The sequence below is a fragment of the Hemicordylus capensis genome, chromosome 6 (genome assembly GCF_027244095.1).
Source record: "Hemicordylus capensis ecotype Gifberg chromosome 6, rHemCap1.1.pri, whole genome shotgun sequence".
NCBI classification, from domain to species: domain Eukaryota; kingdom Metazoa; phylum Chordata; class Lepidosauria; order Squamata; family Cordylidae; genus Hemicordylus; species Hemicordylus capensis.
This window is the reverse complement of record NC_069662.1, coordinates 115,846,608-115,867,528: the sequence shown is the minus strand read 5'-3', so window position 1 is coordinate 115,867,528 and position 20,921 is coordinate 115,846,608. Positions and strand designations below refer to the sequence as shown.

The 20,921-nt window shown below is 44.3% G+C and overlaps 1 protein-coding gene across 1 annotated transcript in view; it reads right to left on the bottom strand.

Annotated features, from left to right (window-relative positions):
- Window positions 1-20,061, bottom strand: part of JAZF1 (JAZF zinc finger 1) — a 220,025-nt gene extending 199,964 nt beyond the window's left edge. The window contains exon 1 of the mRNA XM_053265045.1: window positions 19,720-20,061. Coding sequence (XP_053121020.1) covers window positions 19,720-19,834 — 115 coding nt within the window. The 5' untranslated portion in view covers window positions 19,835-20,061. The remainder of the gene's footprint in view (window positions 1-19,719) is intronic.
- Between the last annotated feature and the right edge of the window lie 860 nt (window positions 20,062-20,921).

Below are 20,921 nucleotides of genomic sequence, written 5' to 3'. Positions count from 1 at the left end.
GTAATAAACAATAACATGTCAAAATGTCAAAACCCCTGCTAACTTGACAAAGAGGCACTTTTTAATGTGGTGATTCTCTTTATTTAGCAGTGGGAGAGTAACTGGCCCTATCCACCCCCCAGCACAGTACCTCCAGTGACTGTTGCTGGTGTCAATCTTATGTTTCTTTTTAGATTGTGAGCCCTTTGGGGACAGGGTTCCATCTCATTTGTTTGTTATTTTTCTGTGTAAACCACCCTGAGCCATTTTTGGAAGGGTGGTATAGAAATCTAATTTATTTAATAATCATCATCATCATCATCATCATCATCATCATCATAACATGTGGATATCTTGTCCTGTTGCTGTCCTTAGGTTCCGTTCAGACTTCAAAGTGTCCCTGTGCCAAGGCAGCTGTCACAATGTTATCATTTTTCTTCTTGTGATGAGCCCCCTTGTAGGAGTGGTTCTCCCACCTGACTGCATCTGGTTAAGGACCACACCTATATGAGGGGCCTGATCTGGACCCAATAGCATCATTTCTGTCCCAATGCCCCTCTCAGAAGCATCAGTGGTCAGAGTGACAGTTCTTTTAAAGTCTGGGGCTTGGAAGAGGGTGTTTTTACTGAGGGCTGCTTTTGATGCCTCTAAATCAGTTTGACACTCCCTCCCCCACATCTCCACATTGTGTTTATTGGGCCCGGCTGGCATGAGGACCAGCGCCTGTTCTCCTGGATCAAATACATGCTCCCTGGCATGTAGGCCAGGCCACGCCTTTGGCTCTGTTTGGGCCTCCCACAGTTTGTGCTGAGAAGGAGCAGGGTCTCTTTCCATGTGTTTTGGGGATTGTCCCCAAGGTCCAATACATTTTCTCCCTGGGGGGCTTCCTTCCCCTCCCACTGATGTCACATATGTCCCAAAGTCCCTCTGAAATCTCTCCCATGGACTACCTCAAAGAGAGAATATCCTAGACTCAGGTGAGACACAGCTCTGTAGGCATCCAACAGCTGTGGCAACCCCAAGTCCCAGTCCTTGGAATGTTCCTTAATGAACTTCTGAATCATGGCCCCCAAAGTCCCTTGGGCCTCTCCCACTGAACCACTTGTCAGGTGCTGGCCAGACACTGGGGCAAGATGTTCCACATCATTGGTGCTCCAATGCTTCATCACCCCGTATATGAACTTGGCACCTGCATCAGTCAGGACTTCCCCCAGCCAACCAATCCTGACAAAAAATGTTCAGCTGAGTCTTTGCATCTTTCTGGCTCAGGGCAATAGCCTCTGGCCACCTAGTGGCACAGCCCACTAGAGTCAGTATGTACTGTCTCCCCCTAACTTGATTAAGTTACAATTGAAAACCTTCAAACTAGGGCAAAACAATTCCCTTGGGTTGGATAGGTCCCAGGATATCTATTGCCACTCTGTGAAATGCTATGCCTAAGCCAGACAAGGATTGTACAGGGGTCTGCCCCTTGTCCTGGCTTTTCCCCACCCACTGGCTATGGTTTGATCCTGATTTGATATCCTGGCTTGTTAATTAAGGACAGAAAGGGAAACTGTGGTTAGTTAGAGACCATGACTGTAAACTTGAAATCTCCTCTCTTCATGTGCAAAGGCAGGAAGAGGAGGAGGAGAGCAGTCGGTTTTTGCATATAACAACTATGGTTATTACATGTTAACAAGCCATGGATCTTTATGGTCCATGTAGACAACATGCTATGCTGTTCTCGCCTAACCCAGCAATTAAAAACACATGACTATACGCAGAGGGTAATGAGCATGCAAATTCCTTTCCTAATTACACTTACATCACTGATGGCTACAGAAAGGCATCCAGAATGGGACAGAAGCCATTTCCCTGTCTCCTCCTTGTCACTGAAGCCTTGAATCATCAGAAAAGCCACTCCTGAGAGCTGAGGGACCCTTGACAGCTATGTGAGATGTGGCACAGGTGGCTGCAATTGGTGGGAGGAGTTTAAGGAAATGGGCAAAGACAGGAGCGAGTTCTGCACTAGGGAAGTGTTAGTCTGGATGCTGCCCGAAAATGTTAACATGCATACACCATTTGGTTGGAAACTTTTAAAAACCTTTTTCTATCATTAAGTCCCTTGTAATCCGGAATTCATTCATCCCATAAACATGATTCAGAGATGCCGGCATTAGTTAGACCTGTAGCAAAAGCAGCTTGCTTCTGCTAAAACAGTAGGAAAGCCGTGGTTCCAACTAATAAAACTCTGGAACGAAAGTTCTGTAGGTAGATACTGCGAATGAGAACATCCTTATAGTCATGGTGGTACATATGTTCTGAGGCACATCTAAAGACCATGGGTTTAAGCATGACATCAAAGATAAATGCCAATTCCAGGGCTGCTGCCAACACAATAAGAAGGAATATGTGGTGACAGGGCAGTGACCCAAGACTTTCTCCTGCATTAGTTTGACTGGTGCAGATACACATGTGGACAAATGTGTTGGTACCCCTCCATGAAAAAAGAAGAACCCACAATTCACAGTCTCTGAAATAACTTGAAACTAACAAACATAATTGGCACCCATCATCGTTTATTCCGCATTTAACAGAAATCAGACTTTGCTTTAGAGTTTTGATGCAACAGGATATTTCAAATAATAATACACATGAAAATGGCATGGACAAAAATGATGGGACCCTTAACCTAATCTTTTATTGCACAACCTTTAGAGGCAATCACTGCAAACAAGCGATTCCTGTAGCTCTCAATGAGACTTCGGCACCTGTCAACAGGTAATTTGGCCCACTCTTCCTGAGCAAATTGCTCCAGCTGTGTCAGGTTTGAAGGGTGCCTTCTTCAGACTGCATGCTTCAGTTCTTTCCATAGATTTTAGGATTCAAATCAGGGCTCATAGAAGGCCACTTCAGAGTAGTCCAATGTTTTGTTCTTAGCCATTCTTGGGTGCTTTTAGCTGTGTGTTTTGGGTCATTATCCTGTTCGAGGGTCCATGACCTGTGACTGAGACAGAGCTTTCAGACACTGGGCAGTACGTTTAGCTCCAGAATGTCTTGAGATTTCATTGTTCCCTGCACAGACTCAAGGCAACCCGTGCCAGGCGCAGTAAAGCAGCCCCAAAACATAACCAAGCCTCCTCCATGTTTCACACGAAGTATGGTGTTCTTTTCTTTGAAAGCTTCATTTTTCATCTGTGGACATAGAGCTGATGTGACTTGCCAAAAAGTTCCTGTTTTGTCATAAAAAAGCCAGACTGGAATTTGCTAAAATGCATATTGACAAGCCACAATGCTTCTGGGAGAATGTTCTTTGGACTGATGAGACAAAAGTGTTTCAGTTCTTTCCATAGATGTTTAGTAGGATTCAAATCAGGGCTCATAGAAGGCCACTTCAGAATAATCCAATGTTTTGTCCTTAGCCATTCTTGGGTGCTTTTAGCTGTGTGTTTTGGGTCATTATCCTGTTGGAGGGTCCATGACCTGTGACTGAGACAGAGCTTTCAGACACTGGGCAGTACGTTTTGCTCCAGAATGTCTTGATAGTCTTGAGATTTCATTGTTCCCTGCACAGACTCAAGGCACCCCGTGCCAGATGCAGCAAAGCAGCCCCAAAACATAACCAAGCCTCCTCCACGTTTCACACGAAGTATGGTGTTCTTTTCTTTGAAAGCTTCATTTTTTCATCTGTGTCCATAGAGCTGATGTGATTTGCCAAAAAGCTCCACTTTTGTCTCATCAGTCCAAAGGACATTCTTCCAGAAGCATTGTGGCTTGTCAATATGCATTTTAGCAAATTCCAGTCTGGCTTTTTTAATAGTACTTACATTTATATACCGCTCTATAGCCGGAGCTCTCTAAGCGGTTTACAATGATTTAGCATATTGCCCCCAACATTCTGGGTACTCATTTTACCGACCTCGGAAGGATGGAAGGCTGAGTCATCCTTGAGCCCCTGGTCAGGATCGAACTTGTAACCTTCTGGTTACAGGGCAGCAGTTTTACCACTGCGCCACCAGGGGCTGACAAAACAGGAACTTTTTGTGACCATACAAAACCAAGGGAGTTACAGGGGAACAACTACAAGATTATCAGATACATAATTGCATCTATTGTGGCAATTTAAACAGTAGATGCAATTCTGTAGTGCAACTGGGAGATATAGACTCAAATGTGAAACCAAGGAGTACTATATTTAGCAGGTATCTAAGAGGGGCTATAGTACCTAGATATTTGTAAACTAGGTGAGTAGGAAAAGGTTAACAAAAAGTCTCATTAAATATGCGATAGCTGGGAGACATACATTACAGAAAAGGGCAGGTAAGATTGTCCTTACAAAATACTACCACTGATGGAAACTGATGGGTGCTTAGTGTCCACATCTTCTGCAATGTAATGGCGAGTTGGCCAAGACCGTACCTCATGATTCAAGGTAAGATCAAGCCTTCCACTCCCCTGCTGACAGAAGACCTCTGCAAAGTTTAGCAAAATTATATTTCCTTGGGGATTCATTAAGCGGCGGGTGGGGGGTGGGCTCAGATGATCCATAGGTTCCTTTCAGATGATCCATGAATCTTCCTTTCAAGGACTTTTTTCTCTTTGGGTAAGCACAAGAGCTCTTTGGTCCTTGAAGGAACCAAATCAGCATCACTTAAGAATAAACAACTTAGTATGAGGAGCCAGATTTGATTCACTCTCTACCAACTTGGCTTTCAGAAGGCACAACTTCTCAGTCATTTTAGCCTGATCAGGTTGGGACAAAGCAGAAAAAGATGTAACAAGCTTATCTTCAAACATATCTGTTTCTTGATCAGTTAAGATGGATTTCTTTAATGGTCCCTGAAAATCTACCTTACTCTGAAAGTATTAAGGAACTGGAATAGGATCAACCAGAGGGAAGGGGAAGCTTATTAAATCCTGAGGAAGATTGGGTGGGACTCTCTCTCAGACCTCTACTCTGCCATCATCTCCTCAGTAGTACCTAAAGAGTTGTTCTGGGACCACAGTTTTTTGGACTGAGGATATGGTCAACTAATAACATTTCATGACTGACTAACAGTATCTGCATCCTTAGGTAAGAACAAACTTATCCCATACTTTTCCAGGCACAGAAACTAGCATATCTTTTTACCAATAACATCTAGCAAAATAAATGTAGATCAGTATCCTTCAACTTAAGGCATGGGGGCCAGTGGAGACTCCCACTGACTATAAGTGCAACCCCCTAATTGTTTATTGGGCCTGTATGAAGCTTCAGCTGAAACTTCATAGACAGTCACCCTGGCACCATGCAGAAACTACCATTCTCACTGTGTAATAAAGGTGTGCAATTAGAATCACTGTCAAATCGATATGGGTTGAATGGGGATGATTCACAAATTCAACTCCAAATTGAATCACCCTCAAAATAGAGGATCTGATTCAGAGTCAAAGAAAATAACCCCTGATCCAACCTGAAATGATTTAGGTGATTCGATTGCCATCTTGAGGCCCGTTTTGCTGGAAAAACAGGCCTCAAAATGTTGTTTGCTGGGGAAAACTCTTCTACCAATTGGGATCAGTGGGTAGACCAGCCCTCCACTCCAGGCTTAGCATGTCAGCCTACCTCAGAGGATGGATGGCACACGAAGTCTGGAACAGAGGACTGGTCTACCCGCTGATCCCAATTAGAAAAGCATCTCTCCCCAGGTAAAAACCACACCATTTTGAGGACTGAATTTCCAGGAAAATGGGCCTCAAAATGGTGTGCAAATCACCTGAATAGATTCACATTATTTGGGGCTCATTCGTCAAGGCAAGACCAAGCCAAATCAATTTGGGGTGTCTGTGATTAGATTCAACCTCAAATAGAATCACAGATTTTGATTCATGCACACATCTACTGTGTAGTGCTATGCCTTGCCCAGTGCCAATGAGGGAAATCCTTTACGGGAAACTAAGCCCTCTTGAGCCCTTGAATACAAATATGACAAATATTTATATACCACTTTTCAACAAAAAATTCCAAAAGCTGTTTACATAGATTTACATACATACATACATACATACATACAATGTCTCCCTGTCCCCAGAGGGCTCACAATCTTAAAAAAAAGAAATGTAAGACAGCCACCAGCAACAGCCACTGGAGGGATGCTGTGCTGGAGTTGGATATGGCAATCTTGGAAAACGTGCACAGTGCAGGGAAGTGTAGCCCTTCTCAGTACTTGCCTTCTAGAGCCCTTAACAGGGGGCTCCATCTCTCATAAAGGGCCCTCCCAGCACTGAGAAAAGTGCAATACTGTACAGAGATCAGCACAATGGAAAATGGTTCCCACATTGGAAGTGTTTTGCCAGAGTAGTCCCCGCTTTAAAAACAGTGAAGCTCACTGTTATAGATTGTACTAAATGAATGAATTAAAATACCAGGAATATTCATAATACACATATGTAGAATGAAGCATGAAAGGAGGAAGAAAGAAGCCACAATCAATTTACCAATCTCAGGAACAAAGGACAAAACCTTTTTGCTTAGTATGTATTTGCTCTGAGTGCCTGAGGGAAAATGCAACCCTAACAAGGCCCCCAAGTCAATATAAGTATGAAAAGCCATGCCTTCATTGATAATTTCTTAGTTGAACTGTTAAACTGTTTAAACTTGGCAGCACATCCAGAGATTATAGTCACATGTGTGTCAGAATTTTGTTTCCTGAAAGTCACATTATAATCTCTAATGCTTGCAAATTATCCTTATACACAATGCAATAAATCTCATGTCCTACCTTATATATGAAAAAAGGCCAAACACATTATATACCTGGAAGTAATTTCCCAAGCAATCCAAAAAGCCTCTAAAATGCCACATCACTTAAAAATAAATAAATCGCTAAATCACATTGGTTCAAATAGAGTAAGTAACAAGTGATCCAAAATGTTAATAGTGTGCACCATCAGCAACAAAGCAGCAAGACAGCAACTGCATGGCCTTAAGTTAAAAATTATACTTCTATTGTGTAGCAAATAAAAAGGCACCATGAATTCTATGGAATAATGAGAAGTATAGTCCTTTGAAACTAATCTTCAGTTTTCCTAAAAATAGCACAATACCTTGTTTCAACACTGGGCTAATAAAATTTCTATGTAATTTAGTTATATTGGCACAGATTCATAAACTCATTATGATAAATAATTATGTAGCCAAATAAGTATATTTTTAATCTTTATTTTTTAGACATAGGAAGCTGCCATATACTGAGTCAGACCATTTGTCTATCAAGCTCAGTTTTGTCTTCACAGACTGGCAGCGGCTTCTCCAAGGTTGCACGCAGGAATCTCTCTCAGTCCTATCTTGGAGAAGCCAGGGAGGGAACTTGGAACCTAGATGCTCTTCCCAGAGCGGCTCCATCCCCTGAGGGGAAGATTACAGTGCTCACACTTCTAGTCTCCCATTCATATGCATGAACAACGATGTCTTTTCTAGAGTCCTTTTTTCTTTTTGCCTTTATTTTTCAACTAATTATGTAAACTCTGAAAAGAATGGATGCCCACAACACTCTCTTTTGTGTTAGTAAAGGGTTAAAATGATTTCTGGCATGTAGTGGACAGAGGCATGAGTCAATCCACTGCTGTTCCAGAAAAAAGCATATGATATTCATTCACATTTCTCAAGCAATCCCTCTCAGGTATTTCCAAATTATAATCAGAATGTTGCTTCACTCAGAATAACTGCTGCCATCCATTCACTGAAAGGTTTAGAGTAAGTTAATCCATTATTCCAGGACCTTTCTCCAGAGGGCAGGAACTGTGGACATTCTTAAGTCAATCACCCATCATGAGCTCCGGAATCTTCCTAGGAGAAGAACCAGGACAAATTCTTCCCTAAGCCAACTCCAAAACAATGCCAGCTTCCCCAGTGAAAAGAGACTAGCCTAATGAGGCTCATGGACAGAGCAAGGAAAGGCTATTATTTACAGTCCTATTCAGGTATTTAAAAGAACACTGCTCAACACAAGAGAGTGCGGGAATTAGAAAGAATGAAGGAGGTCCCACCCCAGCATGTCACTCACCTCCCAGTTACAAGGCTCACAGAAAAGGCAGACAATGTTGGTGTGAAAAGGGAAGCATCAAAACCATAGTGGCACTTCTGTGATTGGCAACCTGGGCTGATCCAAGCTATTGATCACAGACGTGCCTGCTGTCATGGTTACGGCACTTCCCTCCTAGCTCCATGCTTCCATGCTTCCCTGCATCCTCATTAGGTGCATATTAGTCTAGGAGTTTCATTGCCAAGAACTCTATGATCTGAGTGGATTTTTCTTCATTACATTACATTACATTCATTAAAATGTAATGCTTTATTGCCAATTCCCTCACCATTTCATATTATTGCATTAGAGATGACTCCCAGGTTTAAACATTATGTACACTTTAATTCTTCTTAATTTATTATTGTTCATTAGATGTTTGTCTTACTTGCTTTTGTACCACTTCATTTCACTGCATAGGTGAGTCCCCTTGGTTAAAGGACCCCATAGATATATACCTTCCCCACACATGTCCCATAAGACAATGGGCAAAATAGTACACACATGAAGTTGCCTATTTGTTGAAAGAATGTGGAAGAATGTACACTTTCACAAAACTGCTGGCAGTCACTAGGGTGTGACTCATTTGTTCCAAAGGGAGTCGCAATGCAAAGCTCAAACAGCATACTTTGTTCGCTGTAAGTAACCTGCCAAAGTCAATGGGACTTTTATAGAAGTTAGTGGAATTACAATTTAATTGCTTTCAGGATTATGTTATGTAGTGTAAATTAACAATTTGATACAAAGGTATATATAATCACCACCATCCTCCTAACCAACCATGCTAATGCATTCACTGTGGCCATCACAGATCCTGGTCATGTAAAACACAAACACAGTTTACATCATAACACTGATTTATAGCATGCTGACCAAACCCATTACAGTGCAAGAATCACTGTGAGGGAGAACTGCAGTATATATTGACAGCTGCATCAGAACTTGTGTCAATTTGCCCCACAATGGCAGTGGTATCTAAAAGGATCTTAAGTGATTCCAATCATTTGCTTGTTCAATAATTCATTTGCCAGCTGGCCCGGACAATTTAGTGTCTGTCCCCTAAGGGATTTAAGACTATTAAGAAAATACACAGCAAAGAAAGTGAAAAGATGCCTGAAGTCAGCTAAGGTTCTCCAACACATCCTTAGTTCACAAAGCAGCTACAGCACCATGTCTTTGAGGGAGGTGGGGGTGTTATTTATTTTGGGCCAGGGCGAGAAAAGATACTGAGGGAAATGTCACACTTCAAACCACGGTATTATTTAATAATTTGTGAGCCTTATATATGATATTTATGAACTGTATTGGTGTTCAGCACACATCAAGAACTTTTCAATATGGTGCTGAGGAAAAACAAATGACATATGGTGTCTGCACCAAGATCTAGCAAGGCAACAGCTGGAGGCAGAGCTCAAAGAAAGAGCTGTTGAGCCAGCAAAGGGTGGCTGCAAATTGAGGAGTTTTGTAGGGGCCAGAAGAACACCCACTTCTTCTTGGAGGTCAGGCGAATCCTAAGACAGCCTCCTACTCCTGATTAAGCCCATTAGAAGCGAAGTCTTGAGCAGCAAGGTGAGCACTTCACCTCCAGTCTTGCAGTTTGGCCCTAGCATGGCATTGCCTGTGGCCCTGGGGAGTTGGAGGGGGTTCTGGGAGCAGGCTAGGGACACTGGCTCTCCAGAACTCCAAGGCTCCCCCAGGACATGACTACAGGAAGACAAGTTCTAGATCTAGGGTGCTTTCCTTGGAGTAAGGGAACATGGCTGGCGTGCACTCCTCTTTCACACTAAGGGTCTCCTTTGAGCCGCAGTCCAGATAGGTAACACATGGTATCTTTTCTACACATTTCATTTCTCCCAAAAGAAACAAAAAATTTCACCAGTAACAAAAGATGTCTACAATATGCCTCTTCACAGAGAACTAGTCATTGTTCAGATTGTTGATTACGATCAGCCCTATTCACACATTATGTCCAACCCTTGTACAATCTATGTACAATGTACACAGGTACAGTTATTCACAGGTTATGTTGAATGAAGGTACAGCAGTACATTTCCTATATGTACCATGCATTTGAGGGACCAGTAACCAGGTTCACTTCTAAAATGAACACAGGTACAGTCATTCACACAAAGACACGTATGAGTGTACAGATATCTGAATACAGGTACAACAAAATGTCTGAATATGGCTATCAACAACCAACAATCTGTTAATAATAGTCAAAATACAGCAAGCAATTATATTGGATGATCAATTAGAAGCAAAAACATGGCAGATAAAAACAGATGGGTTGCATTTAAGGTTCCATTTTAGCCTCCTTCCCCCAGAATGTAGAGAGCAGTGCTATGCTTCAAAAAGACCTCTTCTAGCGTGGTGTAGAGCCAGCATGGCATAGTGGTTAGAGTGCTGGACTAGGACCGGGGAGACCGGAGTTCAAATCCCCATTCAGCCATGATACTTGCTGGGTGACTCTGGGCCAGTCACTTCTCTCTCAGACTAACCTACTCCACAGGGTTGTTGTGAGGAGAAACTTAACTATGTACACCACTCTGGGCTCCTTGGAGGAAGAGTGGAATATAAATGTTAAATAAATAAAATATAACCGAAGGATGATATGAAGTCCATATCTGGCCCAATCTATGGAGAACCACTTGAGGAGTATTCCCTCTATTTTTTTCTCATCAGTGAGCAGAATGAGTTTTGTTCTGGGCAGCAGTATCAAAGCTGTATGCACACATGTGCATTATTATGTGCCACTATGGATACAACACACACAGAGACACCATGAACATGGAAGGAAAGAAGTGTATTTTACAATTCTATTCTATTTCTAAAATTGGATTTTTACTTTCTTTCAACTGGAGTTTTAAGGACAGATTTATGGAGAGATTTTCTTTTTGTCACAAAGTGGTTTCGCATTTAAGTATAATAAAAACAAGGCAGAATCTAAAACAGGGCCTTTTAACGGTTTTCCAGATAAGAATGCCATACTTTCAGATTGTTCTACATTTTAATAAGAATGTCATGCATTTAGCTTAGCATCACAATGTCCTGAACTATACTTAAACAAACAGTTGTGTAAAAGTGCAACCTGCACTTTTGTTTAAAAGCAACAATACTAGCTATAAAAAGGACTGGATCATGGGTAGCACTGACTGGATTGAAAACATTCAGTTTTCTCAGTGTCATGGATTGAATGCAGCTATTAACACACAAAAGCTTTGCCAAAAAAATCCCAGGGAACATCCTGTTAAAAGGACCGATACAAAACCCCATAACTCTCCAAGCTGGGTATGCTTTGATAATTTAGCCCCTGTAGTAGGAAAGAAGCCAAAATCCTTTGTTAAATTAAACTATACTTCAATAAACAGTTATTGGAAGTGATAATACTTCATTATTCAAATCAGTATGGCAGAAATATAGTATTATTTCACCGCAGATTTTTGATGATTCCTGCTGTTCAAAATTTTCCTCTCTTCTGTCTTTATCATTCTTCTAGAATATTTATATATTTTTGTCAAGGTCTATTGTTCCACCACCTGAAATGTGAAATTTTATCCTCATCAGCATGTCCAAGTGCTTTTCCTTCAGTCTGTTTCGTGAGCTGGTTTGGATGTTATTATAAGGCTGCAACCATGCTCATAATCAACATTTGAAGCCTAAAAGGTTGCACAGATGTCCAGGCCTCCTGTGTGCTGGGTTGCAAACAGGTGCTCCCAGAAGCATCTCCTTTCTGCCCTTGATGCCACTTTACTATAATTAAAAGACTCTACAAGCAATGCTGACAGACTGCTAGCTGGTTTAAACTGAATTATTTGCCTGCACAACATGCACTGAGGATGGATTCAAGTGGGAAAGGCTTATACAGAGACTCTTCAATACTCTCATGCAAACAGATATTTTCACATTGGAGCAAAAGATGATACAAGCACAGGAGCTGACATGGGCACAGGATCTGTGATCAGAACTACCTTCTCCTAGATGAGTTACTGACCTCACCTACAGAGCCTCATCTGCCCACCACTGTGAATTTAAAAATCAGAAAAAGGCTATTTTTTTCTAATTAGGGGAGTGGAGTTGGAATTACTTGGAACTTACTCAAAGTGCAACCTTCATGACTCAAAAAGGGAGAGAATGCCACACACTCACTATCTCATGACCTTCTCTTATTATTCTGGATCCATATATGTTCTCTCATAGTATGCAAGTTTCCCAATATGCAGTGGGCTTAATTTCTATGATGTATTCAAAGAACCTCTCCAAAAGCCTACAGGATCAGTTTCCTTTTTTAGAAATTCAATCTTATAAAACAGTAGGTGTGAAACAAACAAAATTCTACAAAAATAACCTTTATAGAACTATTCATATTACATTATAACTCTTCTTATATTTTGTATCAGCCATTTTTCTGCATGCATTGATACGTCTTGATTGTAGCATGACTTACCAGCATTTTACACTTCTATAACTTTTTCTGGCATTAAAAAAAAATCAATGTGACCCTTCATATTTATTCAAAACATGGCATCCTTCCCCCCCCCCCACAAAAAGGCATCTTCCAAGTCATCTTGGATTTCCATTTAAAAAACCATTTTGTTACTTTTTATAGTAGCACCTTTTGCTACAAGTTTTGTATAAGTGCAAAACCACTTTGTGAGAAAAGAGTGACAAAGAATATGTCTTCACAAATCTGTTCTTAAAACTCCGGTTGGGATTCTCATAATATGTAACTTGCCAGTTCAGGTGCCATCTGAATTTAAACTAGTTTAGGTCTAGTAAAACAAACAAAGCATAGGCAGCTGTAGTCCAAGCATTTGGGCTCAGATAGTTTGTAGATTACGGCTAGATCATAATAAAGCAAAATTGTTATAGTGTCATCTAACCCAGCTCCAAACACAAATGAATATTTTATTGCTTCCCACTGGTTAGAATTTAAGGTCATAACATTGATACATTAGCCTGAAATCCATTTGTAGAAACTAAACAAAACCCTGTTTCAGCACAACTACATAAGCAACCATTATGGCTGCCATCCATACATCTATTCAAAGGCATCCCAGTATAGTTCAATGAGGCTATTCCAGAACTGGCACTTTTAGGAGTGTTGAATGGAGTCAGATAATAAGTGATGTACTGTAGTCAACTCTTTTGAAAGTAGTTCATCTATTTAAAATGGTACTAGGGATAATCACAGCATTATAAAATCGACTCACTATTAATGTCATGCATGCTAGAAGGCACAAACTGCATGAAGAGTGGGAATGTGCACGGAACTGGTCCAGCGCTCCTTTTCTGGAGTGCAAAACTGGTTCCGTGGACCGGAGTCTGAGCCAGTTTAAAGGGGCAGAGGGTGTTCCCTTAAGAGGCAGGGAAGACGTTGCCTTCCTGCCAGCCCCTGCCCAGCCGCTCTTCCCCTGCTGGCACTCTCTCCAAGAGCGGGTGTGCAAGTCGGCGTCCCTCTCTGTGCCCCGTTCTGTGTCACCATGCAAATGGCCGGAAAGTGTGCATGTGCGTGCCGTGCGCATGCACGTCAGCCACTGGCATGGCAATGCAGAATGGGGTACAGAGAGGAATGCTGATGTCCTGCGCACCCGCTTTTGGAGAGCACCGGCAGGAGAAGAGCAGCAGGGTGGGGGCTGGCAGGTAGGCAGTGCCTTCCCTGCCTCTTAAGGGAACCCCTCCGCCCTCCCAGGAGCGCATGGAATCGGTTCCGTGCACAACCAAGAAGAGGAATGAATTAAAATTAAATCAATTTTTAAAGAACTGCATTACAAAATAAACATTAAAACATATTTTGTATCGATGCCATTTCCGCATGTATTTTGATCTTTCATAGAACTCATCTTTTCATATAACTCTTTCATAGAGTCAGGGGAATATTCAGTTTAGCACATAATGGTAGAATGTTACTGACAGTAGCTCTCTAAAGCCAATTTTGTTTTGTTTTTCAGTTTCACTCTCTGAGAAGTTTTAGCTGGAGATATCCTGGGAACCAGGCAAACAAAAATTGATTTCTACCACTAGGAAGCTATGGCCCCTATATAAGGATAGTTCATATTGTCCAAGGTGAACACAGGATTTGCCGTACTGAATTCTATCTGTAAAGTAAGCTATTAAGGACAAGTTTCCATTATCGCCCAAAAAAAAGTTTTCAAGGTAAAAACTCAAACACCTTGGTCTATAGCAGGACTGCACAACTTCAGGCCCTCTGCAGATGTTGGACTACAACTCCCATCATACCTGACTAATGGCCAATGTGGCTGGGGATTATGGGAGTTGTAATCCCAAAATGGATGCAGGGCCAAAGTTCCGCAGTCCTGGTCTATATCAATCTGCTAAACATCTGTATTACAAACTCGCTAGTAAATATATCTGCATATTGCTTTGAAGTATGAAGGATAATAATTAACCTGCAGCAAAGCAGTTTCATGGAAAATATTTCAAAAGAGAAAAAGTAGTAATTGTTTGATATGGGCCTAGTTCCAGGCCTGTTCATGTATCAGAATGGCCTTACTCATTTACCCACATAATTTAGCAGCTGCGAAATAATTTCACTCCAAAATCCTCATGTCAGTTGTGAAAATGTGCCCACTTTTTAAAATTTTTATTAGTTGTATATATCTTTTTAAAGAAAAGTGCAGGGCAGGGGGACACCCCAACAAAGCTGGAATGTGCAGAACTTTTCACCAGCAAAACATTTCAACTAGAAATGAGACATTTCAAGCTCCAAACAGAACATTTGTTAAATAAAGGGCCTTTTTCAACCTTGGAGCAGTACCCCCATTTTGACTGAAACATTTCAACATTACGAGCACCATTTTGGAGGTCTGTGGCACTGGCTTCCGTTGGCTTGAGATCTCCTTGCTTCTTGTTTGGCTTGTTGTTATACAAATCAAGTGTTGGCATGAGCAACTGTGAACCCATTGGCCGGCAGAGCAAGGAGGCGGGGAACACAAAAGGAGGGAAATTCAAATTCAAATATATTCAGAAGGACCGGGGGGGGGAAGGGAGAGAGAGAGAGAGCGCGCCCTTATACTCTGCCTTTCTTGAAGAAGAGGATACATAATGACAGGAGGAAGGAAGGTTTGATTTTGTGGTTTTCTTTCTCAGCACTGAGTATAATATGCTGTGCTGTTGCTGATATGCTGTAGCTGGTTTTGCTGGATCTCAGATTGACAAAGGCAGAACTTGGATGCCTTCCTTCCTTGAGTTGTGGTTTGTTTTGTTTGTGAGAGAGTGTTGTGGCGAGAAGTGGACAGTGGCAGCTGTGGGTGTGTAATAATTTCTTGGTGATTGCTGTGATGCACTCCATGTCTGGCCTTGAGACTAACTTGTGCATCTGCTCTGCAATCTGCATCTCAAGGTATTCAGTCAAAATGTGGCTGAAGTTGCTCTAGTTTAGCTTATGGCCAGGGGCGTAGCTATAATTGAGCGAAAGGGTTCCAAGAACACGGGCCCCCAGCTCCCGAGGCCCCTCCAGCTCTACCCCTCCCTATTTTCTTCATTATCTCCCTCACTCTGGGGGGCCCCCAGAGAGAGGGATGAACACAGGCCCCCTGTCCCCTAGCTACATGCCTGCTTATGGCTATGCTTGCTGCTAAGTAAGGGGTGCTGCTGCAGCAGCCGTTACAATTCTAGGAAGTAACACAAGCAGTCCTAATTGTGTGTGAGAGAGAAACTTGTAACAATTATGTCAGTGCAGCGTAGTCAATGAAGAGCAGCTTGTTCCGGCCATAGGGAACAATGGGGAACACCCCATTGTTCCCCATGCCTAGATTCCAGGAACATCAAAGTGTGTTGGGTGGTAGGGCATGATGGATGCTACCTACCACCCAACCCACAAAAGAAATGGGCAAGCAGACATATATAACAAATATATAAAAATGGTTAAGATAGTCTCCTTAAGCTGGAATTTCATGGACCCGTCGTCAAACACAATTCATTATTAGAAATCTTTGAAAATTATGTCCATTTTTATGTCTCTTGAGATATGAAGTCTGCATTGTGACAGTGGCCAGCACTAGGGATGTGCAGAACCAGTTCGATCACGAACCAAACCGCTGCAAACTGGGCTGGTTCGATTGCAAGCTACTTCGAACTGGTTCAACGAACCGACTGGCCCAGCCTACTGGTTTGACCGAACTTGTTCGAGACTATGCCAAACAGTCCGTGAACACCCCTAGAGCAACTCCACCACAGAGCAACCAGGAAATTATAATAAAAATTATGAAAAGCATGTGTTTCGGATGGTAATATAAGGGGCCTATACACCCCATGAGTTGCAGTGATTTGACTTGCAGGACAGTCTTATAGTGCTCTTGTGTTACATGCCAAATTACATTACATTAAAGTTTATGTACACTCAAACTAAGCTATGGACCAAGCAATTAAGTTATCTGAATTAAACATGAATACCACTAGAAAGACTCCAGCTGCAGGTTGTGTGGGCTCTCCTGAAACGGGCCACTCTTATATAAACCTTCACAAAAAGGGGGTAAGCTGAGCTGGGGGTTACTCTTCACCCCACCATCCTAGTACCAGCTGCTGCTCCTCATAACTATTGCCAGATCCCTCTCTATCAGTTTCTTTCTGAGGCCTAATACAGCAATGAGTAGCAGCAGCAGCAACCACCACTACTATGTTTGTTCATTTGCCTGCCCACTCTCTCCTTCTGGATCCAAAGGGGTGTGGCAGGTAGCAGAAGCAAGAGAAAGGAGCAGCAGCCATCTCTGCCACCATTCCAATGGATCCAGGAGAGCAGGTGAGCAAGCTCGCAAGCAAACATCCTTCTCATCACAAGTGATGGGGGGGGGGGGAGGAAGTGAGCGCTGTAGATGGCAAGAATTACCAGCTGCCACTATCAAGTAACAAGTGTAGTGAGGGCCTCGGATAGAGTGGGCCCTGTATGTGGTGGGTCTCCTGCCAGACTCTGAACAGGTGCCCACTGTGCTGACCACCAGCACCAGGCTTGAATACCACCAGCTCTGAAACAAAAATATAGCATATGATAAATTATAAGGTGTGGTACTTTCTACTGTTCGTGATGCTTTCTTAATATACTAGGAAATGTTATAACTGCCAAAAGCATTATGAACATAGGAACATAGGAAGCTGCCATATATTGAGTCAGACCATAGGTCTATCTGGCTCAGTATTGTCTACACAGACTAGCAGCAGCTTCTCCAAGGTTGCAGGCAGGAATCTCTCTCAGCCCTATCTTGGAGGTGCCAGGGAAGGAACTTGGAGCCTAGATGCTCTTCCCAGAGCGGCTCCATCCCCTAAAGAGAATATCTTACAGTGCTCCCACTTCTAGTCTCCCTTTTGTATGCAACCAGGGCAGATCCTTCTTAGCTTAAGGGGACAAGTCATGCTTGCTACAACAAGACCAGCTCTCTTCCCAAATATGCCTTTGCATTTCCCAATTGTTTCAAGGGAAACCCTCTGAAATTGATAGGATTATTTTTTTTACAATGACATTCTGATTTATTATTATTATTTTTACATTTATCCCGCTCTTCCTCCAAGGATCCCAGAGCGGTGTACTACATACTTGAGTTTCTCTTTCACAACAACCCTGTGAAGTAGGCTAGGCTGAGAGAGAAGTGACTGGCCCAGAGTCACCCAGCTAGTATCATGGCTGAATGGGAATTTGAACTCGGGTCTCCCTGTTCCTAGTCCAGCATTCTAACCACTACATCACGCTGGCTTTATAGAATATTCTGTTGGCATGCACCCTGTTCACTTCAATGGGCTTATGCCTGCAATGTGTTTCGAATTTTAAAAGTGGACATGTACTTCTAAATCAATAATTAATTACTTCACAAATACTTTTTATTTCTCTTCCCCCCCCCCCGTAGATCTGGGCCTCCCTACTGACTGAGAGTCATAAAATAGAACAGCATGTCCACTTCACCATTACAGAATAGCATGATGTGCAGTTTAGTTACATTTTTACTGAATCACCTCGTCTGTACAATCAAGATATCCATGTTAAGCACTTACAAACACTTACATGAGTGGACGCTCACTGAGCCAATGCAACTGAACCAGTAGTTTACAATTCCAGTTCTTTATCTTATTGCATGCCTGCAGTTGTGTCACAACTTATTTGTTCCATTTTCCCCATTTAATGAGGTTTGCATACTCTGGTTCAAGGCAAAGGAAGCGACCTAAAAGGCTTAATTTTTTTTGCCAATGTCCCTTTCTAGGTAACAGTTCATCACTGTGCTAGAGTACATAAGAAAGTTATGATTTTAGAGTAGCACAATCCTAACTATAGGAACAAAAGCAGTGAGATCTGTTTAGCTCAATGGGACTTGCTTCCCAGGAAGTGTATTTAGGAATACTTCCTTACAGCCCCACAACTTCTTAGAATCCTTATTTCATTTTCACTTGCTTGCACTTGGGTTGGATCTTTGGTTCTTGTTCTCGCTCAGACATACTTCGGCATTTCCTACTGAATATTAACAGGTGTGCCTGTAGTCTAGAAAACTAAAAAGCCAACGCCCTGAAAGGTAACTGGATTTATTTTCTGCCCTCACAATCACCATCCTCTCATTGCCTCGCGATTCCAGTGGGCGGAATTCCCTACCCCCCCCCCCTTTTTTTAGCGAGCCCTGACACGGGGAAAACAGTCTGGTGGCTTCTCCATTTAGGACGACTTGTTGAAAGGACTTGTTTGACGCACGAGGCAGGGAAGGGAAGTAATACCCTACAGGTGACAATCACATCCCAAGGCTGTCCCTAACAACGCACATCTCCGCAACCCAGAAAGACTTTTTTTTTTTTTAAAGAGGCCCAGCTAGGCTCCAAATGGAAGCAGCCGGGGACCAGGAGAGGCTGTGTTACTGCGCGGGCTCTTAGGCGGACATCCCACGCCGAATCGGCTCCGCACGACCGCGGAAAGACTGCGCCAGCCGGCACTACAGAGACCGCCTACTCCACCCCTGCAGCAGCAGCCGCTTAACCTCCGCCCCCGCCGCCGGGGCCCTCTAAGCCCTGTGTGTCCGGCCTGCCTGCCTGACACCGCGCCTTCCCGGAGAGACGCCTCCGGTGCAATGAGGCTGTCCCGGGGTTGGCCGGGAGGGAGCAAGCGCGTGCGTGCGCCATCCTCGTCTCCACACCTAGCAACAGCGCTGACAGGACGCAGCAGTAGCCGCCGCTGCAGCGGGAGGAGGAGGAAGCGGAATGGCCGCCGTGGCGGCGGCTGCTCCCTCCCCACAGCCCTGACAGCCAGCGCCGGGGCGGAAGCAGCAGGCGGCGTGCTGGACTCGTCCGACCTCCTCCTCCTCCGGGTCTCGGCACTCTTCTGCTGCTAAAGCAAACTCAGCCGCCTTTGCAACCGCCTGCGGCTTGTGAGCGCCGTGCAGCCGCCCTCCCGTGCACCTCAGGCACCAACTCGCTCGCTGCCGTCGCCTGCTCTTACCCCGCCACCCAACACACCCACCCTCGGCGCGCCCAGCCAGCCAGCCAGCTCCCCCCTCCCCTCGCCGCCGCCGCCGCCCTCCCATTCATCCCCACCCGCCCTAGGCTGCAGCCTCGCCGGCTCCCCCACGCCCCTCCTTCTCTGCACTCCCGCCCACCCTCCGTTCTAACGTGGTTGGGGGTCTCCCCCCACACCCCCACCCACATACTCTCCGCCCCCCCCACCCCGCTCCACACACACACGCCCACGCCTCCCGGCGGCCACACTCACCGATATGGTTGTCCTCGATGTGCTCAATGAGCTCCGCCAGGGTTGGGAAGTGGAGCCCGCAGCCCCCGAAGCGGCAGGTATTGGAGAAGAAGGAGGCGGCAGCGATGCCTGTCATGGTGTTACATGGAGCTTCCCTCCCACCCTGCGGTGCCTACTCTGCCAGGGCCGCCGGCGGGAAAGGGAGAACCGGACCGGGAGAGGGAGAGAGCGGAGATGGAGAGCGAGAGAGAGGCTGGGGGCTGGGACGAGGAGGAGGTGGCGGCGGCGGCAGCGGCTGCAGCGTCGGGAGCGGCGGAGGGGAGGGACGGGCTGCTGGGTGGGGGGAGATGAGGCAGGCGCAGCTGGGAGGAGGGACCATTGGCGCACTGTAACAGCTGGGCAACCCCTGCCGTCGATGCCTGCCTCCACAGCAGCGGGAGGCAGAGACCCAGGCCACGCTCAGCAGCACCCTCTAGGGCAGAGGCTCTGCTGCCAACAGTTAGCTGAGTCTGGGACCAAAAACTGTGGCGGGGAGGGTGGGGGGAGCGATCGGAGGTGTGTCTCTTCTCCTCTCCCAACTTTAGATGGGATTTATTCTACAGCAACTTCTTGAACTTCTCCCTCCTTGGCGCGGGGCGGGGGAACAGACCAGTTCAGCGTCTGTTACAAAACTGAATCTAGAGGCTGCTGAAGGGACAGTGTTGTGAGTGCCCTGGAGCATGTGCAGTAGGCCTTTCTGTCACTGCTGAGGAACCACCATCAACACCCACACATTTAAGATTCAGAGTTTCTGGGTTAGGGAGACAGGTACAATCTCCCCTTCTTTCAAACAACCCTCTTGAGAGCCCCTCTTGTTCTAAACATTGCTTATCTTTTTATCCTGTCCTCCCTCAGAGGAGCTCAGGGTGGTCTATATGGTCATACCCCCTTTTATGGGCTACACCCAGAGGTGCACCTAGTTAATTTTGGAGCCTGGACCTAAAAGACTTTTGGAGTACGCGCATGCATGCACACACATACGCTGCAAGTTAAGCATCAATCCCCCTTCACACACACACCGTGAGGCACGCAGTATTTTTAACATGTGGGTTCTTGAGGGAACAAACAGCAACTGAACTCACAAGAAAGTAAGGATATAAAACAGGCATATTTATGCAAATATGCATTAGCAGAAATATTTAAACATGCAACTTAACATAGTCACATCCCACATGCGCTGGAGG